General features: G+C 42.8%; 1 protein-coding gene across 2 annotated transcripts; it reads right to left on the reverse strand.

Moving 5' to 3' along the window:
• Positions 1 to 465: 465 nt before the first annotated feature.
• On the reverse strand, positions 466 to 23773 carry MAN1B1 (mannosidase alpha class 1B member 1). Of its 2 annotated transcripts, none has more exons than XM_085239733.1 (13): positions 23484 to 23773; positions 22238 to 22346; positions 21465 to 21601; positions 20531 to 20688; positions 18879 to 18988; positions 16752 to 16937; positions 12629 to 12777; positions 11822 to 12010; positions 10694 to 10884; positions 9323 to 9443; positions 6661 to 6858; positions 6224 to 6355; positions 466 to 5408 (listed from the first exon to the last, which is right to left on the reverse strand). In XM_085239733.1, exons 1-13 carry the CDS (start codon positions 23619 to 23621, stop codon positions 5205 to 5207), a joined length of 2022 nt encoding a protein of 673 aa, XP_085095859.1. In that variant the 5' UTR covers positions 23622 to 23773; the 3' UTR covers positions 466 to 5204. The 2 variants fall into 2 exon arrangements, with proteins under 2 accessions (XP_085095859.1, XP_085095857.1); XM_085239731.1 differs by having other exon boundaries at positions 20531 to 20691; positions 23484 to 23772.
• Between the last annotated feature and the right edge of the window lie 1425 nt (positions 23774 to 25198).

Raw genomic sequence — 25198 nt, forward strand, 5'->3', positions numbered from 1 at the left:
CCTTTGAGCAGGCTGCACTGGAAGACATCCAGGCAAGTTTGTCTGTGCCTATCTCCCCTCGTCCTGTCACTGAGCAGAGCCTGACCGCATTCACTTAGTTGACTCCTGCCCATCAGATACTGACAATCATTGATCAGATCCCCTCTCCCCTTCCCTCCTGCAGCTGAACAGTCCTGGGGCTCTCAACCTTTTCCCATCAGGAGCTGCTCCAGGCCCCCACCATCTCTTCACCCTGCGCTGGGCTCTGTGCAGCTCTTTGCTCTGCTCCAGTCCTCACATGCTCAGCCCCGTTCAGTGCTGTGGGCTTTGGTGTTATCTTTTTCTGTTGTTTCTTAAGAGACACAAGAAAATAAGAAGACACAAGATCTGCTTGGTGAGCAACTGATTTGCAGAAATCCTGTTTTGTCCCGTCCCTCAGGAGCCACACATTAGTGAGCAGGAAAGCACAGTTATACTTGAGACAGCTTCAGCTCTTCAAAATAAATAAGTTTATTTAAATGTGTGACAATTTCATGGCTTGGTGAGTATAACCGAAGACAACAAAAAATGATTGTTTTGATTTTTTAAAGTGAAGCAAACCATCTATCTGTGCACTTCAACGGGTAGGTTCTCACCTACTCGATGTACTCTGTGCCAGTAAATACCAGCAGAACTGTAAAAATACATGTTTTGGTCATCAGTTGGATGCCTCATTTTATCAGTGTGCTGTGCTTTTATGAGTTAGTGGAGAAGCCTCCTGCTCACCACACTGCTTACACCGTCACAGCATTGCTCCAACTTACATCATGTGGCTTAAACACAAGTATTTGCACTACCAGGTCCTCCCTGCTGTCACAGTACACTGGTTCCCAGAGTTAGACTATTGGTCACTGTTATTTCACAATACTGAGGTGCTGATAAAAGGTCCATGTTTTCTCTTCATTGCTGTTGCTTTTTTGCATATGACCAACTTACCACTTCCCTGTTCTTAAGCTCAAAAGGACAAAGCTTCTCTTCGAGGACCTATGGCCTATTCATCAAATTATTCAGATATTTACAAAAGGAGAGCAACATACGGAAGACCCAATTGGGCAAACACCAGCCCCAAACAGAGAGGCTTTATGACTGTTAATAGAACTACAACCTCAGTAAGAATTTTTTTTTTCCCTTGTGCTGTAGGAAAGTCTGCTACCTCTGCTAGGATCTGTCAGCAGTACCTCTGCTAGGATCTGTCAGCAGTACCTCTGCTAGGATCTGTCAGCAGTACCTCTGCTAGGATCTGTCAGCAGTACCTCTGCTAGGATCTGTCAGCAGTACCTCTGCTAGGATCTGTCAGCAGTACCTCTGCTAGGATCTGTCAGCAGTACCTCTGCTAGGATCTGTCAGCAGTACCTCTGCTAGGATCTGTCAGCAGTACCTCTGCTAGGATCTGTCAGCAGGCCTTTGGCTCACATTGAAGTCAGGCTTCAGGTTGTCTTGCTGAAATTATGGCTCAAGCAGCTCTGCCACCTCCAGCCACACTGAGCTGCAGTCTGGCACTCTCCCTCCATGCACACAGACCCCAACTTCTGCACTGAGACCTGCTCTACCCTAGCAATTGTTCAGGATTAGCATCACATAAAAAAGGCATATAACAGCAGGTGTCTGTGCAGACAGAGGATCATGTCTTGCCTGTATTGCCTTTGTCCCTGCCTTATTGCAGCTCCCAGCAAGCAGACACTCTAAACCAAGCCAGCAATGCATTACAGCAGCCAAGTTCAGTATCAGTCTTTTGAGAAGGAGCTTGCAATTTACCACCTTTGGATAGTTGCTTGCTTTGAGCCTTCCCATTAACAGGTTCCTAAGGTGTCTTCTGACCTTCCAGGGGGATACAAGTACTTCAAGTCTTACAGTGGACTTCGTGAATCCTTCTGCAGTTTCCTTCCTGCAGACAGTACTTGCCCCAAAGGAATCCAGTGTGAGAGATACACAAGAAGTGTTATATAAATAATTCAAAAAGTCTTCAGGAACAGAACTGCCACAAACTGTTCAAACATGGCAGTTGCAATAAATCCTTTATGCATCCCTTATCTCTGCAACATCACACTATGGAATAGGAAAGAAAGCTGGTCACTCGTATTGGGAGGTGCAAACGCTGCAGTGTTTGAGCTTGGCATGCAGTGCTGAGAACCCCACAATCAGAAAGCGGTGTGAAACATGAAAGCTCCCTGTAAGCCAATGCCACGGACTTTGCCAAGCTGCCAGTTTCCATGCCTGATATGGAAAGTTCCATGCTAAGGAAGGTTGAACAGATTAGATGCTAAATATGCCCGCATCCAGATACTGAATTTTCTTTGAGCAAACAGGTTAAACAGCAAGCAGGATGCCTCCAGCCCTACACGTGAGGGTCTTGATGGCTGTCTTACCCCATCCATTTCTCAGTGAATGGTACAACTGGGAAGGGCTAGACTTTTTTGCTTTATTTTAATTAGAAAAGGGACTCAAGCTCTTGGAGAGAAACCAAGGCAGCTCTTCATGCAAAAGGAGAAAATCTTGGCTTGAAGTAATATCTTTTCCCCAACGTTCAACCTGATCACCAGAAGCACACCACAGTGTCAAAACCCCAGGGTGCATTACAGTCCCCAAAGTTAAGGCTTTGGTTCAAATAAGCACAAGAGTACAACCCCACACCACAGGGGAAAGAAAAAGAATTTAAAGGTGTGCAAAGTTTCTGTTGGGCTTCAGAGAGGGCAGCAGGGAAGATGTGTATAGGAGAAGTAAGAAGGGCAAAGTTTATAGGCTGACAATATATTATCTAAGGAAATAAAAATAAATAAGCAATTTAAATGACCTTTGCAAAAGAACAGGAAGAAGCAGATGAGCTCTTATCAGATTACTTAGGTTTGTGTCATTTCATGCGTGATAAAGAAGTCAAACATTTGCTTTCTAAACTAAACAGAGCTGAGCAATCTTCGTATTTAAGGGATGTGTTCAGTAGAGACACTTTGCAAAGACAACTCAGTTTCCCAGGAAGAATTAGGCTGAGCAGAAATGAGCTGGACCAGCAAGCTCAGCTATGAGACAAGAAGCGTGTTTGGGAAAGTGCATGTTTATTCTTATTCCTTCCTCTCATTCTGCAATGGATTAGCGTTACCCTCACACGAGACAAAAGAAAATTAGTTGTAGAGTTAACTACGGTAAGATTAGTACAAGATTCCACCAACTCACTTCTGGCAAGCTCTTCAATGCATTCCACATCGTAAGAATTATCTTTACGTCCTCTGTGGGGTTTGCCCCAAAGGTAAAACACCACTTCTGGAATTTGTATCTTTCACTGCAAAATCCGCAGTTCAGGGATCACTGCAAGCTGCAGTGGGAGGCACAAGGCCAAGCAACACCTTCCACAGTTACTGCTGTCCTTGGAGCAGGAGGAACGTGAACCTTCTGCACAGGTTTGTCCCGTCTAGGAAGTCTCAGGGTCTGTTTGCTGACAGAAAAAAAGGTGCATTTGTGTAATTTGCACCATTTCCCCACTCCCAAAAGCCATCGTTACTACTTGGAATGATAAATGTTCTTTAAAGGACTTTAAGAGTGGTCCAATGGGCAAGTTCTGAATCTAGTAAACAGAATTGGTCAGCACAGAACAAAGCAGTATTTTACTTTACAAATCAAAGGTTACAAAGACTATAAAACACGCATACACCCAAACCGCTGGAAATTAACCACTGGACTCAGATGAGATTAGTTCTGTTTTGAAGCCCTTGATTATGAGGGGACGGTATCTCACCCCCACCTCCACACACCTGCATACTTCCCACTGCTCCCATTAATTCATTAGAGAGAAAAAAAGGACGTTTTGGAAAGAAGGATCTCTTTAAAAAAAATACAAATGAGCACATTTCTGAGATTGGTGAATATAAGACTGTCCATACAGTTACAAAATCAAAAGATAGAAAGCTACAGAATGCTGAAACAGAACACTGATTTCCAAATTCATGGCTTAAAATCTATCTTGCACATGTAAAAACAAAAGGTCCCAAGGCTCCCATAGGATTCTTTAAGAAGCAAGCCTAGCTCTGCTTTCTTTCCAAACTGAATAGATTTCAGTAATTCTACTAGGACCAGAAATTGTCATAACTCGTGGAGACTGTCTGCTTGTAGTGCTCCTCATGGAGATACTTCTACCCAAAGTACTCCTATTAAAAAAAAAAAAAAACAACAACCCAAAACCTGACAACTTTTCAACAGTCCAAAACTGATGAATAACATGAAGTTTGCTATACAGTTCTAAGCCTGCTGAGTCAACAAACACAATGCAAGATGTGAACAGGAAGGGATGGGAGGAGGCTGACATGGAATTATACCTAATGTGCTCACAAAGTTTCCCAGTGCCCATCCTCACAAAGCAGCTTTCAGTCAGAATACCTGAGTCTAACTGATGCAATTAATACATAAAATGCATGTGTATTCACTTTTTTCACATTGTCTCCTGCATTGCTGCAGATAAGTTAAAAAAACTGCAATATGTCTACAAAATTATATACCATTTTGAGCCAAACCAGCAGCAAATTCTCTCCCACCATTCATTTCAGCCACCACTTGAACAGATTGTTCAAAGTGCTCTATAAAACTAAGACGCTGTACAACAGACACTTTGCTGCCCCTTCCTCCTTCTAACACGATGCAGCATAGCTTGGTTGCTTGGAATGAGATCTGACTATCAGTATCAACACTGACAGCTTTAATTCTACCTGGGACAACATCCACTGTTTATTCCACTTACCATCTGAAACACCACAGGCACTTATGAACAAGTGGTGCCATAACCAGGTGCTTCATATGTTGGGAATAAACCAGAAACCTGTAGGCTTATTCCTTCTCTCCAGACACTCCTGTGCTTTAAGACAACTTTCTGCATTCCTGGCATTTAATTAGCATTTAATAAGACTGACAACAGGAGTTCTGATCCACCAGAGCCCTGTGTCATGGTCCACACTATGAATGTTCTCTGAGCCTCACCATCAATACCAGGAAAAGCAGCTTAATATTGCACAGTTTTTTCATCCCAGGTCCAAAGCACAGGGATTAGGTTTAAGACTGACATGACATCTCCAAATGAGAGATGCTTTCTCAAAGGTTTTGTTTAAGCCAGAAAAGGTGTCACATAGCATCTCTCCACACACCCTGAAAAGTAAAGTGACTTGAAGGTAAAAACACCACCACTGGAAGCCTTGCTGTGATCCAGTCTATGCTGGCACCCAGATGGGGAGTGGATGAGCTTCTGTGTTAAATACGTATTTGTCAAGATTAATTAAGTCTATGTCGTCTGAAAACAGCAGAAACATGTATTTGAGTGTTTCCCCAAGAAAGAAGCTCTCCATCTTATCTCGTGGCTCTGGGTTACTGGGGTTCTGAACGTTGTTAATAGAAGTATAACCACCTGTAGGAACCTGCAAAAAGAAAAAAAAGCACTTTGTATATTTCTATTACCTAAAATATTATTTTAACCTCTTAGCATGCAGGTGCTCTTGGAGAAAAACAAGTGCTAGTGAGCAGAATTAGTTCTTGCTTTTCATTTGCACATAAAAATCAGTTACAAAAATTCTGTGCAATTCACTGAATTCTAGGCAAATCACTGAACAGACCACCAGAACAAAATGAAACAAAATGTCCATTTATGCTCAATTTAAAGAGATACAGCACTAACATTTGTGGACAAAGGTACAGGAAATAACATGCACTTACAGTTGGCCAGAACACCACACTTATCTTAAGAAGATATTTAATCCCCACTGGCACTATGCTTTTTCAGCATATCAAAGTGGACTCTTCATAGCGCTCTCATTAGAATGAATACACAAAAAACCTCTATTATGGCATTAATGCACTTCCCATGGCAGTTTGCATCTGGCAACCACAGTGTTGTTTCAATCCAACGAGATCCTTCTCAGCTTCTGAATGCTAAAGATCACAGCACAGATTCTAACAGCTTCCAAGAAGACACAGAAAAGTTTTGGTAGTCTGCACAGAGCTTCTTTCTTTTGCTTTTTAATCAGTGTAAAAGTACAGTCACTGAAATAACTTGTAACTATTTTGTGAACCTTCAACTGTAAGACACTGCATGAACTGACTTTTGTTTTGCTCTTACGAGATGCCCTGCAGATCTTTGGTGGCTTTGAGAGACAAAGCTAGCTTTCAGAAGCTCTTGTTAGAGAGCAAGTGAATACAGTTCTGTAAGAATGAGAGCATTACGAGCTGACCTTACCCGTGTGTATTTATTGAAGTTCTGCAAGATTTCCCAGCCCCAGTCTTGGTATTTCTTATCTCCAGTGAATCTGTACATATAAAAAAGGCTTTCCACAGTTTCCGGTCGCAGTAAGTTGTGCCTGTCTGCAGGCTGCAAGAGAAAAATAAGAAAGCCAAGAAGAATTCAAACCAGTAGTTCCTCCAAAATCACACACAGGGAGAAACAGCAACTCCCATCCCCATCCAACCCAAAAAGAGTTTTCTGCACACAATTTAGAAGCTAAATACTCTGCACGGGTAATTAAAAACAAGGGCTAGGGTACACCTGCAAAGCAATGCAGCAATGCAACAAGCCACTTTACAAAGTACATCACCAACGTGTGGTTGGGATATTCAGCAGCAGAATCAAGATAAGAAGGGTCATCAAACTCCAGTTGATGCCAGTTGGCTGCCCACCTTGATTTCTACATCTTTGTGGCCCTTTTGTGCATGGAGATTGAAGTGCACGATCTCTGGACTCAGGCCCGTCTCTACTTGTGCATACATCTGGTAACACGTCTCTATCAGAGCTTCGGCCAGCTTCATGTGATCAGCAGTCAATCCATTGTGAGCTCCCAGAGCCAAAGTCCCAGGCAGAAAACAAACCAAGTGATCCTGTAAGACAAGACAACTCTTACTAAGAAGAGAGGTCACATAAATCAAGTGAAGTGGGATTCATATTACACTACTCAGACACAGATTGTGATTTTTTTTTCCCTTGACATTTCAGGTACCAAGATCTTGAGGGTAAATTTTAACAATCTGCTGCAGTGCAATACAGAATCACAGAATCACAGAATTGTAGGGGTTGGAAGGGACCTCCAGAGATCATCGAGACCAACCCCCTGCCAAAGCAGGTTCCCTACACCAGGTCGCACAGGTAGGCGTCCAGGCGAGACTTGAATATCTCCAGAGAAGGAGACTCCACAACCTCCCTGGGCAGCCTGTTCCAGTGCTCCGTCACCTCACCGTGAAGAAGTTCTTACGCACAGAACAGGAAGCATTATGACAGCACCAGCCCAAATCTGGAAAAAGTCCATGTCTTTATGTCAACTATCTGAAAGAAAGGTGGCAGGTAGGGGGGAGGGGAGAGGCAGTGATTACCTGAAGGGATCTCAATAGAGAACATGTAAAGACATGTATTGACATACATGTCAATATTTTAGAACAAAAACTGAGGTGGGACCACAGAGTGAGAAGAGTCAGCCACAAGAAAAGGCTTTGAGGAATGGGGAGAGCTGAGAGGCAGAAGTCCCTGGCCTGAAATAATCACCTTAGTGTTATTGCAACACAGACAACACTCACAGAGACCCAACCACCTTCATTCTGTGCACTGGTACAAGTGGAAAACACAGACAAGATCTCAAACGTATTTCTGCCTGAAGACTTACCCCTTTCTGTCATTTGGGGTCTGTTATTTCATGCTCACCTGCGTGGTGAGCACCATGCTTGTAGCACAGGAAGCAGCTGGCTCCCACTCCCAGCCCCACCTCTGCACTGCAGTGTTAGCTGCATGCCAGGCTCTGCAAACAAAGCACGTCTGGCTCCTGTGTGTCACAGGAGAGAGGCATCTGGGGGTGAGTGCGCACTCCTGCTTGCTCCCCCAGCACAAAATGGGAGTGAAAGAATTACAGGGACATTCCTTTCTCAGCTTTTCCACGCTACAGCAAACAGTGCCTTCAAAGGACAAAAGGAATGCTAGCTCCACAAGAGATGAGCCACGTATATAAGCAACGAAGTCTTCTCAGTTGCCCAAGTCAGTTTAACACACTAGAAAACAGCACTGTATAAAGTGCCCAGAAGTCAGCTCCAGCAAATTTCAATTTGCACTACAAGCTTGACTGTCCTCTTTCCAGGGGTAAACCATCACTGATATTATGAATGTAAAAATTATTACAAGGTTATTGGTCACGTACAGAGTTTCAAATGGTTCTTAACATTTGGAATGAAAGCTCTGGTTTCCCACTTGAACACAGGACACGCGCCCTGGTGCTCAGACAGCACTGGTATGAACTGTTAAACACTTTGTCCAATTCCATGGGTACTGGTTGAGGTTCAGCATAAGCACAGGAGAGTGACATCATGCTGCAAAACAGAGCTGAACGCTATAAAGAAAACAAACAATCCAAAGAATTCCTTAAAGCTCACTACAGGTATTGAAAAAGTGCACACAAGGCCACACATACATCAGTAATGCACAAAAAAAAAAGGCTTTGTGTATTTGCATAAGATCTTTCACTGAAAGATTTTAAAACCACATTTTAAAGAGCGTGACTTTGCAGATTAAGAGCAGGGAGTTCAGCTTAGCAAGTTTTCCCAGCAGCAAATGGCACACTGCTTCAACTACTGAACATACATGCAGAAAAAGAAATAAGTATCAGGAATAGACAGAACCCTCCAAAATTCTCATTTTTTCATTTTTTAGTACTAACAGAGCAAGATGAGGTCAACTGCTTGTTTTCAAGGTTAATCTGCAAAGCCAGATGTACTTTTAAATTTCTGAATTTCTAAATTATGGAGAAGAAGTATTAAACAAAACAGACACTGTCGCAGCAGTTTCAGACACTGGGATTCTATGACAAAGGAGGGTGGGTTGGGGTAGAATTCAAATCCAACACCAAAATGTTAACTTTCATATGAATGTAAATGCACTTACTGGAGTAACTCAAAAGGGTAAATATAAGACAAAGAGAAGGTCCCCAGGTAACTATTATCTTCAAACTAGTTACTGTTATTACATTGCTACACACATCCATAGAGCCTGCAGCCTTTGAAAACAGGCCAATGAGCCTGGTGGAGCTGCAGCAATTCTCCCACTCTTTCTGCAGTGCTCCTTACACCTCAGCTACGTGTAAACTGTCAAAGCTGTTGCTAATCATCTTCCAGTAGTGGCTCACAAAGCCAGAGGAAACATCTTTGCTCAGGAAGTGATTGCTGCAGGTCAGATTTTGTCTGAAAAGCATCACAGCCTCACACGAAAGCATCACAGCCTCACACTTGCATGTGTTGATTTTTTTTTCTTTGTGGTGGTAGTTTTGCTCTTGTTTTCTTGTGTAGTTATGTGCAGGTGTTTTCTTACCATCTTGGCACTGAAATGGCCATGAGCAAGCTCTCCTACAAAGGTAAGCTTCTTGGGTTGTGACCTCTGAAGAAGATGCTTTTTCACGCCTTCTATGGCTCTCATATAATCCTCCAGCAGTCTGTAAATTAAAACCATTCCCAGTTGGCTCACATACACACAGAATCCATTTCATCACAGCTGATGATGTACATTTATTAGCTACAGCTATCACATAGCTACGTTGGGTTTGTTTTTCAAGAAACTCCTAAGTAATAAAGCAAACATAACTCCAACTCTGTTTCCAAACAACAACTAGATATCATTTCAGGAATCCTTAGGAGTACTGTAATCACAGAAAGCCCCAGCTGGTAATGATGTCTTGGACATCTGTAGTGCAGCCTCCTGCTCTGAAGCAGATTAGGTTTCATCAGGTTGTTTGGAGGGTTATCCATTAATTTCTGAGCACCTCCAAGGCAATGACTTTGAGCAATCTTTTCCAGTGTTTGACCACTCATTATGAATCACTTCTTCACGTATTTAATTGGACTTTCCATTGTTCTAAATATTTTTATATGAGAAAATCATTTTGTAATTCCCTTTTGAGGCTCGCAGAATACCATCATAGCCTAAAGACAATGGCTCTGTTTACAGTAAGGCATGGCTTGTAAAAAGTCATGATGCAAACTACATAGAGACAGATACATCTGCTTACAGTGCCTTACTGGGGCATACTGCCTCTCTGGATGAAGTGAACCCATTGATATGAAACACTTCCAACACAATTAGCTTATAAAAACTGCTTGATTTTTTTTTCCCCCCTTGTTTTGGAGGAAACCTTCAAACACCTAATTTTTCTATTCCTTAAAAATATTCTTTTCCACTCATCCAGGGCAGACAGGAGGAAGTCAAGAGACTTCAAATAATGCTTAAACAAATGTTAAACCTCCTAAAAAGTTACACCTCATAAACCAAACCTCCCACCACAACCATCTAGGAGTTGTCCTTCCCTAACAAACCCAGAGAATACTTGGACAGCTGGTGAAAGGCAGTATAATTTCTAAAGGGAGCATCATTTCCAAAGGCAGCCTGTTTATACTCCATATTTAGTGCAAAGACTTGAATCGCTTCTCCTGTCCGTAAAATTTATCACCTCTGATGTGATGATGAAAAGAAGATTTGTGAGGAGAAGACATTTTGAGAGCAAGCCCAATTCTCCAGCTGTTTTAACCTCAACTTACCACAGGTCATCATACACCTGTTTCTAAAAGTGAGCTACTTTAAGTTGACTGTTATATATAAAAATTATATTTCTTTCAGCATTAAACCACAACAGAAATGTTTACAATTTGTATCATTTTCACATCACTGTGAGAAGTAGAAAGAACTTACTCATTTTCTGTTTTCCCACCCTGAATCCATTGCTTGAGCAAATACTCATAGTAGCTGTCAGCTCTGGCTCCCAGAGTATATACACCTAAGTGAGTGAACTGCCCACTGTTGGTGTTTATGAACATAGGCACCAGTCCATCATTTTTCCCTGAAAGGGTGTGAACATGCTTCATCACCTCATCAACAGCTTTCTAGAAAAAAGAACAGTATAAACCTAAATTACACACATACAAATGACACAAAAAACTGTGGCCAGTAGCTTCTGGCCAGTAACAAATCTTTAGTTATCCTTCTGCACACAAGTTCAGCTCTCAGGATGTAACAAACACAGCATTTCAAACTTTCTGACTATCAAAGCCTGATGTTCTCAGTATGTCTAAGTACTCTGAAATAATTAAAACCTTCTCCCTTTCAAATACAAAGCTCAAGTGTATTCCTGAGTGCAGAAAGCCCACTCAAAAACCAGTACTGCAGTGTGAGACTACGATCTGTCTTCCAGTTAAAACAACTGCATGAACCACGTTATCCCTAATGAAATAACAGCTCTATTCAAAGCAGGAGCTCCAGATACAGCTTAAAAACAACAGAATAACATTACCAAAAATAACAGTGAAAATTATTCTTTTCTATGGCATTATTTTTGTTTTAAATAAATTCTGCTTATACCATGACACAGAATCTAATTTATAGCCATTTTAATCCCGTGAAGGGCAACAAGAGTATTTTTTTCTTAGAATTTACATAATGGCATGAAGAAGTCACATGCAGAATTCTAAAAACGTAAGTTACGCACAGCTTCAGAGCCAACATTTAATTTTTTTGCAGATTTGATAATGTAGCATCAAGTCGAAATACCAATCCTAAGATTGAAGGGACAGGTGCGAGGAGATGGTTGTCCTGATGTTTTTTTAAATAAAAAGCTGTTCCCAAGGAAGAAAAATAATTATCTCCACCATTACCTTCTGGTACTTAAGAAAATAATTGGAATGATTGGAATTTTCCTTTCATCACTTACAGTTTCACAACTCATTTAACATCAGGGAGACTACAGGTGCTGGTGATGCCGTAGATAACTACTGAGTAAAAAAAGAAGAAAAATAGGAGTAAAGTCAACTGGTTTTTCCATACCTGGTATTTTTCATCCCCAGTGAGACGAGAGAGCTCTCTGAACTCCAGCTGAATACTGGTCACCTCTGCCACAGTGCTGTCAGACGTCCAGCGGGGCGGATGTGCGGTGCCACGGCCAATGTTGACATCAGAGTATGGGATTTTGGAAGGAGTCTTGAATGCTGGCATGAGCCTGTTGCCAATGTCTTTCTAAAGAACACGGGATGAAAAAAGATAAGTAAACAAAGACACGTGCAAGCTTTCAGGTTTTCTTTCAACAATCAGTTGAGGACAATAGCAGCCTAGCTTTAGATTGTGAGAGAAAGACAAGAATTAAAAATGGTCACAGATTAATTTGGAAGAATAGCTAGTTTCTACCTCCTTCCTGCACTGTATGCCTCAACCAAGCCTACAGTCCCTATATAACATGACTTAATGCTGAAATCATTGACTTTGTCTAACTTAAGGAGGTGGCTGATGCTGCCAAAATGCAGGGAAAAGGTGACAAAATCTACCAAATACTCTTTTCAAATCATTGAAAAAGCCATTCAAGCTTTTGTTTCATAAAATTCCTTACAATGGTCAGCTCTTCATCAATAGAAGAATCTAAAAGGCACATCTAAAATAGTACCTGATACAACACAGTAGAGCTCTAAGCTGATCCAGAGAGCAAACAAATACAGGCTTAAAAAATTAACGGTAAATGCTTCTCATTCTGATTACGAAACAGCTGCAAAATGGCAACATTTAACTTCCTGATGAACCCTTCCCCAACTTCTTCCACTATGATATACTAATCCAATTTACTTTCCAGGACTAATCACTCACAGCTTTTTCCAGGAAGAGGCTATCCCCAGAGAGATGGTAGGTGCTCAGCAAGCCACCCAGGATACGAATAGTGCTCTCAAACAGGTTCACATCCACATTTTTATCAAAGGCTAAATCGTTTGCTACCCATTTTCTTGCTTCTTCAAACTCTGCAAAGTATAAAATATAGTACAGTTATGAATCTCTGGCATGTTCCAGCAACTGTACTAGAGACATGAGCATATGATACTTGACAGTTATATATTTGTCTACAGTGATCATAATTTAGTTGAAAAACTAAATCAAAGAGCACGAGCTGGGCCAAGTTTGACTACCATCAGCTTCGAATTACAGAACTGCTAAGGTTGGAAAAAAAACACTAAGATCATCCAATCCAACTAACTATACAACCATCCCCACCAATACTCACTAACAACGTTCCTCAGTGCCACGTCACCACAGTTCTTCAACACCTCCAAGGACGGTGATTCCACCACTACCCTGAGCAGTCTGTGCCAATAAGTCACCACTCCTTCTGAGAAGAAATGTCTCCTAGTACCCAACCTGAACCTCCTCTGGCATTGCTTGAGGCATCACCTCTTGTCCTGTCGTTGTTAGCTGGGAGCAGAGGCTGACCCCATCTCATCACAGCCTCCTTTCAGGGAACTGTGGAGAACCATACGATCTCCCCTGAGCTCCCCTTCCCACGCTGACCCATCCCAGCTCCCTCAGCCGCTCCCCATCACACTTGTGCTCCAGACCCCTCACAGCTCCATGCCCATCTCTGGACACGCTCCAGGGTCTCCAAGTCTTTCTTGTAATCAGGGGCCATATACAATCCACAAATATGCAATTAGCACAGTGGCATGGTTAGGCTGGTATTTTACAGGTTGTAACACTAAAAGGATTATCACGATGGAATGGGATAACGGAAAATAAATGAAAATGTTCACCCATGTCCTGGGCTCAAAGAAAAACTTCAAAGGAAGCGATCTCCAGGCAGAGACCCTTCCCTAGTGACAGTCAGCCCTTAAATGGAGGCAAGGAGAGGGGCAGCCAGGCCTCACCCCTTCCTGTTCCACAGCTGAATTGCCATCACCAGTGCTCCCAGGGCTGACTCAGTGCTTGCCTAAGGCGATCAATCAGTGGTTCAGGCCGTGATTCAACAGTTCCCATACAGGCCCAAAAAAGCTTAGTTCTTATTCAACACACACAACAGACATACACAGACAAATATCAGCCAAAAAAATAAAAAACCCTAATTATTTAAGGAAAAGAAAATTGAAAAAATTGAGGAATAGTTTATTAATCATAGAATGACCTGGGTTGAAAAGGACCTCAAAGGTCATCTAGTTCCAACCCCCACGCCCCCCCTTTATGTGCAGGTCGCCAACCAGCAGAACAGGCTGCCCGGAGCCACATCCAGCCTGGCCTTGAATGCCTGCAGGGATGGGGCATCCACAACCTCCTTGGGCAACCTGTTCCAGTGCCTCACCACCCTCTGCATGAAAAACTTCCTCCTCATATCCAATCTAAACCTCCCCTATCTCAGTTTCAAACCATTCCCCTTGTCCTATCACCACCCACCCTCACAAACAGCCATTCCCCTCCTGTTTATCCGCTCCCTTCAAGCACTGAAGGCCACACTGAGGTCTCCCTGCAGCCTTCTCTTCTCCCAGCTGAACAAGCCCAGTTCCCTCAACTTTTCCTCACAGCAGAGCTGCTCCAGCCCTCTGACCATCTCAGTGCCTCCTCTGGATCCGCTCCCAGAGCTCCGGGGGCCCCAGGCCTGGACGCAGTGCTGCAGATGGGGCCTCACAAGAGCCGAGCAGAGGGGGACGATCACCTTCCTCTCCCTGCTGCCACCCCTTTTTAATGCAGCCCAGAACACAGCTGGCTGCATTCTGGGCTACAAGCGCACACTGCTGGCTCATGTCCAGCTTCTCGTCCACCAGGACCCCCAAGTCCTTCTCCGCAGGGCTGCTCTCAAGGAGATCTTCCCCCAGTTTGTATAAATACCTGGGATTGCTCCGACCCAAGTGCAGCACCCTGCATTTGGCCTTATTGAACCTCATATGTTTCACATGGACCCACTTCTCCAGCCTGTCCAGCTCAAGGTAGTCCTGAAACTGAGACCTTTCAAGTCCACCTACTTGACTTGTCAGACAACTTGTTACACTTCCACCAACAATCCTCAGAAATTCTCAAATTAAATCTTTTTAAACCAAAGTTGTTATCCATCAAGATAGCCATAACTTTTCCAATTAACAGCCATTACTGCTTCTGGCCTCGCAATACCCTGGGGAGCCCTGCCTCCTAGCTCAGCATTTAACTCAGAAAACCCACACACAGAATTTTAGTTTGTCTGCAGTTTTTTCCACAGAAACAAAAATGATTGTTTAGTACACTATTAATTCAGAAAGATATTAAAAAAAAAAAAAAAAGATGTCTGGGATTTGACAGTCAGCTTTTCAGCCATACCAACTGATGATCGCTTTTGCATAGGGTTTGACTCTATGGTCCATGTGAGCTGGCTTACATCTCTAACCCCAAAGGCTGAGCTATCTTAAATCATGTGCCTCATGAGTCACAGAACAACCTGTTCCCCAGAAATGTAAGGTATTCCACAGACCATTAAGCAAAAGGATACCTATGTGTCCTTGGGAAGTAGGAGAAAAAAGAAAAAAAGTGAAACGGCCACGTGCTCTGTTCTAGAATAAGGCCTGGGCTGACCTAAATTGAGCAAAGGATTTCAACCAGAGCAGCCAGAATTGTTTATGCAGCATTTTTGTGTGTTTACCACTGACAAGTTTGGGATTTGGGGTAGATATTCTTCTCAGTCTACTTGAGAAGAATCACACAGAAGTCTGTGCTGTCAGTTATTATCCAGCAGTATAATCAAAAACACAACGTCCTCTGTCACAAAGGCACTAGTGTCCGTCAGTCTATAAGAAAAATCAGCTACCTCAAACAGAACATTCATTTAGATAACATTTGTTATTCAGAAGAAACCTCGAGAGCTTTCTAAGGCAATCAGCAGAAGAACTGCTGTAAAACAGAGCAATCTGAGAACCCATTTTCAACACATTTAAATTGCTAATAATTTAAAAGCTCTATGCAATTCCCAATTAATTTTTCATGAAAAAGCAGCATGCTGACAACTTGATGAAACTTCAAGACAATCTGCTCAAGATACAGCTGCAGATATGATGCAGACTTTGTTTAATACAGTATTTTTGCACAAACTTCCAAGGAAAAAAAGACAGAACCATGTATAATTTCACTGTTGAGCCCTCACTTGCAGCTCTGCTCTTCCCACCATGACACTGAGATTGCTGTGATTTACCTAAGCTTACGAAGAGGGCTGTCTACCAAGATTCAATTGCTACAGTTCCAAATATTTTCAAATACCATCTTAAAAGCAAGACAAAAAACTAGACAACAACAACCCATCCACAATTAAATATTGATCAAGCATGTTTTCTCCAAGAGAATTACAGGTTTTTTTGGCTTAGTATTTATAATCTGTTTGTAACACTTATAAAAGCAGCATTACTTACAGAATAACCTAGAAAAAACATGCAGACAGTAGAGCAGTTCAGAAAGGGGGTATTAATTACTCCTCCTCCTCCTCCATCCTTACACAAACTTCTTCAATCCTGACACAAAATACTGATACTAGCTATGATCAAACACAAGCTAGGAGATCTCAGGCTTACTACCTAAGGCTGATGGCTGCATAATGGCATCAAGATAGAACCAGCATTTCAGTATAGAAACAAAACAAAGTGGCCTATCCACCCAGTCCTCAGTTTCTAGCACACATATTATACATAATAGTTGAATACTCTTTTCTAGTTTAAAAAAACTAACCCAAGAGCAATGGTGTCTGTTCATACAGGGCTGTGGGGTTTATATATATATATATATATATACACACACACATACACACACACACACACACACACACACACACGCATGTTGTTTGTGTGTGTTTTGAACTGATAATTTGAAATGATACAGAAAAACTACTCCTATCAGCCACATGTAATAAACCTTCCCCTCAAAGATCTCTAACCATACACTGCTTGAATAGAAAATAAAGTATTTCAGGAGTGAGAACAGAGAAGCAAGAAGAGATTACCTTCTTTCAGGCCTAAAATCCACATAGTATCCAAGGCATCAATTAAGGTAAGCCCAAGGCCAAACCACTCGCTGTAAGACTTGGACAATGGCTTCAGTTCATCATGGCCCCAGGCAAAATCTTTGTACCCTTTCCATGCGTGGCGGAATGCTTCTATCACAGCCCTCTGACGTTCGTTTATTGGCACTGCAAAAGGAGAAGAGCATCTTGCTCAAGACTTCTGCAGCAACATCAAACACCATTTCACTAAATCTTACCCAAATAAATTTTATTCTAAATCTCTGTGAGCTGTATTGTAAAAAAACATGCTCAGATTATTCTTTTCAGCACAACCTTTTGTATGTGGGATAACTACTCGGTATCTGTGGTCAGCAAGTGAAGTAGGCACAGAGAAGACACACTGACATCATTTCTCCAAATACTGCGTTAAAATATAACATGCACAGATGTGAGATGAGAATTGCTAAAGCTCAAAAAATGTGAAAATCAGGAAACATCAAAATTAAGACTTCAAATCAACTGTAATTCAGCTGCTGCACATGTATGCCAACCAATAAGTCCTCATGTCATTTACCACACACACTTTTTCTTCACTCTCCCTAATTCATTAATTTCCGCTACGTTTAAAGTCAGTTCTAAAAAAAAAAAAAGAAGAAAAAAAATCACTTTTCTAGAGCTTTTCATTTAAAATCAGAAAAAAGAAAATTGATATCTTCTATTTTGGGCAAATCCACGTCTTTTTCCACAGTTCAGCTGAAGTCTTAGCTTGCAATGCCACAAAAATTGAACTTACAGTCCATACTGAACAACTAAATTTTCAAGCTCACCAGCTGAAATTTCAGAAAGTTATAAACAAAATTCTAGAGTGGGAAACATCAAGCAGTGTAACTAACCCCATTAAGATCACATTAGTGCACACCAAATACATCACATTGTGCTATGCCACATTTATCGTACAGGAGCTTCCTTACACGAACTCAGAAAGCAGAACAACGGGTTCTTGACTTCACAAAGACAGTAACTACACAAACAACTTCCACAGCTTCCTGGTGAGCCTTAAAAATAGTTCAACTTCACTCAGGGAGGAAGTCACTTTCCCTGGATTTGCAGAACAAAAGGAAATACTGCTGAAAAGAAAACACTGTCCCCTTCGAGCTGTTTCTCTTTGGACCATCTTTCCTGGCTCCTCCCATAGGAAAGATTACAAAGGTTTGGCACTAAAATTTGTTTTCAATACTACTGCAACTGTTTAAGGAAAGCAAAAAAGCTAGGGAAGAAAATAAGAATATAATGTGTGCCTAAACAAAGCAGAAAAACATGTAGTTCCAATATTTTGGTACATTCTTCTGGTTTCTCTTGTATGTGCTGAGATGAAATTGATGGGAGAGAGAAGCACCCAAGATTCAGAAGATAAGGGATGAAACCAGAGACATCTCCACAGTGCTCTCAGTGCATCAGGATCATCTCATGGCAAGGAAATACAGAAGTCCAAAACCAGAAGCCTCTCTCGCTTACCACAACCTTGCTTCAGACTTTCAGAGGAAACAACTGTGCAGCAAAAGTACACAGTTTGGGAGGAGAAGTTTGCATATAAGTAAATAAGCCCCTCTGTAGTTATTGTCCTGATAATGTACGAAGAACAAGCTATGCACCTAAAAGACAAGATGTCCAGAAGCAGACGGGCTGTTTGAAGAAGGCACAGGTAGCAGTGAACTGCAAGGAATAGCACATATACAATTCTGCGGGCTACTCAAATACAGTCTGTCTGCTGTAGCCACAGCAGTCTGTTTCCTGCCACAGCATCAAACACATGAGCTAAGTTTTACATGTGCATCAGAAAAATTGTTATTCAGCATTGAAAACTGAGACTTGCAACTCAATCAAAATTCTGAAACGTGAATTGGAGCAGGAAAGGTGTCATGGTGGAATGAGGACACTGAAAAGTTTGGTAAATGTCACAGGTAAATCATCTTTCCCACAGTTTTCATTCCTGTGCCCTTCTGCCAGAATTCTATTTCCATAAAGGAAAATCAAAACCAAACAAAAACGACAACAAAAATGATGTGAGAAAAGAAACTGGATAATTTCAAAAGTAAAAGTGAACAGGAATAGGAGTGCTCTATTTACCTGGTTCTTTCTGGCTTTCACCTTCCACAGATGAAGGTTTTTCTGGTTCCTTTACTGTACTAGATGGAGGTTCACTGCTTTGGTCAGGTTCTATCACCGCTCCTCTCCAGCTGCAAATGCAAGAGGCTGACATCAATACTTCATTCACTCACACTAAGTCATGCAAATGAATGAGACTTACTCACTATTTTTCACTACACTTTGATAAAACAGGAGTTGGATTTTGTATCAACGGTCAAAACAACCATGTTGTCCACTAGACAACTTTTCCACTAAAAGAAAAAGTCATTTGCACCAGAGAAATTGTGCTGGATTAAGAAAAGTGTCTTACAACAGGCTGCTGGAATTTCATTAAGATCTTAACAACAGAATTTAATAAAGTTAAAAACTTCTTTTAAAAGCACTAAGATATTTGAGATTGCTGCATTAAAGTATTTTGTTACCAACCCAATTCTGAAATGATCATAGCAGCCACTGATGATTAGTGCCATAGAAATGAGAACCAGGAATAAAGTTCACAAATAAACACAAGGGACTGGCCACTTACAGCAGTCATTTCATACCAAGGGGTTACACACACGTTTGCACATAAACACAGAAGCCTACATCAACTGGAAGAGGTTTGCATTAAAAATCTCCTGAAGGAAAAGTCTTTCAGAACACACTTCAAGTCAAGCCAGGTCCACATCAAGATCAAACCACCTCAACCACTGTGGTTTGTACACACGTTAACTTCGATTTCACTATACTACACGGGCAGATACTGATAGGACGAGATGGAATGATTTTAGATTAAAACAAGGGAGATTTAGGTGAGATGTTATGAGGAAATCCTTTCCTCAGGGGGTGGTGAGGCCCCAGCACTGCTGCCTAGAGCCGTGGGTGCCCATCCCTAGAGGCGCCCAAGGCTGTGGATGCGTCAGTTGGGAGCTGTACCCTAGCCTACTGTTCCCAAATCTTAATTAAGCACATCTGCTGAACTACTGGCAGCCTATTCTACATCCAACTTAAGTCTTTTCAATTATTCCCAAACCAAAAGATTTCGGTGGAATCTTAGGAAATAACCTTTTATCAATATCAACACAGTTACGTATAAACAGCTGCATACACATCCACAGCTTCCACCAGGTCCATTTGTGCTTAGCTTTATTGACTGCCACAATATCTCTAACCAACACTATGACACCTGTACACTTCCCCATGTCTACTGCAGAAAAAGAGAGGTTGTGTTGTTGTATTTATGCTGTTACATTAAGTGTAAAACGAATGGAAGAAATGTACACACGGTGAAAATTCTCCAGAGAATTAACAGTGTCAAAAGGCATTAGAAATGCAGAATGTCTTGTGGGGCTCCAATCCCCTGCAGTTCTACAATGCAAAGAATAAAAAAAGAACACCTGCACATTCACCCTAATTCAATAAATGAAACTACCAATAGCAAAAGCTGTCACACCGAACTTACAAACAAGTACATAGAAAGAAAAAAATCAACTTCAGACAGACAACAAAAAGCAGTTTTCACTCCAACAGCTGATGGATACCAATAGGGAATGGGGGAATAAAAAAAAATTAAATAATAATAATCTTAAAAAAGAAAAAAAAAAAAAAGAGAATGAAAAAAGAAAGCTGTAACTTGCTGGAAACCCTCCTACCTGATAACAGACTTCTCTGTTTTCTCCTGTTTATCAGCCTGGACTGGCTCTTCTACTGCCTTGCTGGTGTCATGTTGGGTTTGCAGCCTCACATCCCCCCAAGGGGGCTTGATCTGAAAATTGGAAGGATTACGCCGACCATGTGGTAATTTTGGCTTCTTCTGAGAAAAGAACAAAAGAAAAAAAGTGTGCTCAGTACTTCACACAAATGGTAAAATACAAACCATAAGCATTAATTCTGGTATAATACCAGCATGCAAAATCTGCCTTGAATGGAAGATATGCTACAACATCTTTGTGTTGGTGGTGGTGCTAGCTCTGGTTTATTTCTTCATTTAACAGTTCACGAGGAAAATATGTGAAGAGCAACACAACCATATGTGCAGCACCCACCAGTCCTCTGCTCTGCTAATCCAAACAGCCAATTCTTGTTTCTTTCTCATCACACTGCCTACAAATGTAAACCTTCAAAACCTACTGAACACCCATTCTGTTTGCTGCTATTTTTCCAGTTACCACAAAAGCTGTGCTAATTCAGTGTGACACTGACTGCACCCAGTGTCACAGCCAGTCACTACGTCATTCAGGCACCTCACAGCTGTGACACTGATATCCAGAGCACTCCAGGTGCAAACAAATTTATTAGAGCATGTAGGCGAAGCCTCAAGTTAGAGGTCAGCGTGACATAAAGTCCTATCACTCTGACATGTATCACTGATTATGAAAAAGTAAACTGAACAGTTGGATCAAAAAGTTAAAGCCAGGACATAGACCATGGCAAAAGCTGTTCCTGAGATGACAGCACTGAGCCCACAGCAGGTCTTTACTGAAAGTTATAACATTTCTTTCCACAACAACCAGTGGAAAGTGTCGCTATTTGCATCTTCCACAAATTCTTTGGCAGGTCTATAAATCCCATTTCTTCTCTTCATACCTGAGGTGAAAGCTCTGGATAGTCTCCAGGATTGGCATCTGCTTTCTGGGGCGCTGGTAGGACAGCTGGATTCGCCAACTTTAATCCAGGAGCATCTGGTTCTGTTCCGTGCTCATCTGATGATTTGTTTGTTAAACCTACACACATAAAAATGCTCAGTAAAGGCAATCAGCAACTTTGGCTCTGGCTAGGAATTTCTAACAGCCTGCATTCCCATATGAGAGCTCCTCCAAACAGTGTTTCTTTTCAACAAACAGGGATGAACGTGTTATAATTCTTAGATACAAAGTAGCAAAGTATTAACTATTAACAAGTTCCTGAAGTCAAAGGAAGCTGCTGAAAGGCACATGCTTTGTAATTACCATTAACCTTCCTTCACAATACACGCAAGAAAACTAAATCAAAGGTAAATATGCCTTTTTACTGTAGAAAACCTTGGAACTTCAAATCTTATAGACAATCAAAACCAAAAGAGGATCATCTTATCCTGCTGCTTGGGTTTGAGTTACTGATACCTACACACATACATTATGAAAAGAACATTCACAGCCTCCAAACCCTTATCTACTAAAACAAAATGTTTTCCAGTCAAGATAACACAGAGGCATGAAAAATACTTCTGATTAAGCATGCCCATTGAAACACGTCATAATTGTACTGCAATGGACAAAATCAGCCACTATCACCAAAATAAACACCGTTCAGAAGCACTACCAAAATCTCTTAAGTGTAACACTATGTTCAAATAATTTACAGCCATACAGAACACGTACTTTTCCAAGGTTCCCCCACACTTGTGTATGAAATGGCTCCACAGACCGTCAAGAAGGCAAACAGGAAGAGAATTATGCTCCGCTGCAGTCGAGACAGCTGCTTCCATTTCTTCCAGAGAGAAAATAAGAGGAAGAAAATTTAGCACGACATTAAGAACCCACTCCACCAAAACTAAATTCCTGTCTGTTCCTTCAAAGCAAGGACCACAAAACTAAGTTTAATTTTATCCTCTGTTTCCAACGGAGAAGTTCACTGCTTATTTCCTCCAATGACAGAGAAAACAGAAATACAACATGTTGCCCTATACCACAGCAGGCATGGTGAAACAGGAGAGCTGCTTGCTGCAAGAGCCCTGGAGAATGCCATATGCTGAGACTGCCAGGCAGCAGCATCTGCAGCACGCTGCCTTCCAGCACAGCCCTGCCTGAGCTGAGCTGAGCATCTGCCCAGATGTCAACTTGGAAACACGCCACAAATCTCATCCCTTCCTGCCCAGAGTTATACTAAAGAACTGATGCACAAAATGAAAATGGAAAACGTGGCAGGAAAACTAAAAATATTACTGCAGCAAAGAAGAAAAGCTTTAAATAAGCTTCACATCAGCCGCTGCCCAGGAAAAGCACGGTGCACTGCATCTAAAAAACACATTTGTAGAACTGTCATGCATAATAGTTTGTCACCAGAAGAAAAGCCACCAACCCATACAAAATAAGGTGAGCCAACAGGATAATGAACAAAACCAAAACAGGACAAAAAATGAAGTACTTAGACCAAATCACTAAGGGCCAGACATCAAATCCCACATCAACCTAACAGAGAAGTCAGACCCAATAACTCCAATCCATAGGGAAAGAGGTCGGAGTTAAACATTAACTTAAGTTACCATTTTGTTGCTTTTTCTAAAAACAGAAGCAAAACGTTTCTTTTGGCAAACAGGAAGCTTTGGCATTAAAGCCACATCCCGCAGCTTCCTACGGACCTCCCCGCACCTCACAGCGATTCCTACAGCCCTCCCTCAATAAGGGCCAGAGGCCGCGAACGCCCCAACGCAGACTATGCCACCCCACAGAACGCTTCTCCTGCTCCGCCGCCTCCAGCTCCCCACCGTGACATCCCGACCGCGATGGACGCCGCTCCCTTCACCCGGCACAGCAGCCCCGTCCGGCACAGCAGCCCCGTCCCGCACAGCAGCCCCGTCCCGCACAGCAGCCCCGTCCCGCACAGCCCGCGGCCCGCCGCCCTCACCCGCCAGCAAGAGCGCCGCCTCCAGGCCTTGCTGTTGTTGTAGCCACCGGCGCCCGTCGCCTCGTCCGGGCTAAGAGTGACGGAGATGAAGTCCCGCCTGGGCGGCGAGGCGGCGACGGCGGCGGCGGCAGCGTACATGGCGGCAGCCTCAGAGGCCGCAGCCCGTCCGCCCCGCGCCCAGCCCCCCGCCGCCCCACGCGCCCGCCGCCATCACCGCGCAGCCTCCCCGCACCGAGCGACGACCCAGCGGTCGCTTCCGGGTGCCGCTCTCTCACCGCGCAGCACTTCCGGGTGCCGCTCTAGCCCCGCAGCACTTCCGGGGCTCTATGGCGCTCCCAGCGACAGCCGCACGCGCCATAGCGACGGCGGGCCGGGCCGGGCCTGAGCGGGAGCTGGGGGGCGGTGCGGGTCTGAGAGAAAAGCAGGGCGGGCGGCGTGGGGAGGCTGTCTTTACGTTAAGAAATGGGGAGATTGCAAACGTGCAACGTGGAGCAGGCTGAGGTACTCAGCAAGTTATTTTAGCTCAGTCTTCACTGGCAGCCAGGCTTCTTGTGTCCATCACATACGTGGACCTCTGGGTGGGAGCAAAGTCTGCCCTCAGTGTGAGTCCAAGGCTGACTTTGAGACTGAGTGCGTACAGCGTGCATACACGGGAGGCTGGCTGAGATGATTATCGAGCCACTCTCCATCATATTAGAAGTCATGGCTGTCAAAGAGAAGTCCCTGGGGACTGGAAAAAGGGAAATATCACACCCATTTATGAGAAAGTGAAAAAGAAAGGCACCGTGATCTACAGATCTTCCTAGAAAACATGTTAAGAGCGTGTGAGGAATGAGCAGGTATCTGAGCCAGCACAGTGTCACCAAGGTCAGACCGTGCAGCACCCATCTGGTGGCCTTCTATAATGGAGTGACAGTATTGGTGGACAAAGGAAGAGTCATCTTCCTAGATCTGCGAGGTTTTTGCAATGGACCTGCACCACATCCTTATTTCTAAACTGGAGAGAGATGGATTTGAAGTCTGGGCCATTTGGTGGATAAGGAATTGCTAGGATTCATGGCCAAGGATGGGGCCTGGAGAGCCTGAGCTGGTGTTTGATCTAGAGGTTGGCAACCCCGTCCACGACAGATGGGTTGGAATTAGACAATCTTTTAAGTTCCTTCCAATCCAAGCCATTCTATGATATTCTGCCCCCAGCATGAGAAATTAAGCAGAGGCAGGAAAGCAGCATGGCTGAAAAAGGACCTGCTGGTCAAACTAAGAGGAAGGAAGGACATGTACAGGCAGTGGAAACAGGGATAGGTGGGAAGAATACATAGATGCCATTCAGATGTGCAGACTTAGGATCAGGAAAGCAAAGGTGCAGATGAAGCTGAACAAGGGACTTGAAAAATAACAGGAAGAGAATCTACAGGTACACTGGTCAGAAGAGACAGAGCAAGGAGAGTCTACCCTCTCTGATAAGTGAAAAGAGATAGCTGGCTCCAGGAAAATCTCACTGTGGCCTTCCGGTACTTAAAAGTAGTTTATAAAGAGACAGATTTTTTTACACAGTCTGATAGGAATTGGACAAGGAGGAATGGCTTGAAACTAAAAGAGAGGAGATTTAGGTCAGATATTAGGGTGAAACTCTACTCAGAGGGCGGTGAGGCCCTGGCATAGCTGCCTAGAGCTGTGGGTGCCCCATCCCGGGAGGTACCCAATGATGTGAATGG

Source organism: Meleagris gallopavo, chromosome 19 (genome assembly GCF_905368555.1).
Source record: "Meleagris gallopavo chromosome 19, MGAL_WU_HG_1.1, whole genome shotgun sequence".
NCBI classification, from domain to species: Eukaryota; Metazoa; Chordata; class Aves; order Galliformes; family Phasianidae; genus Meleagris; species Meleagris gallopavo.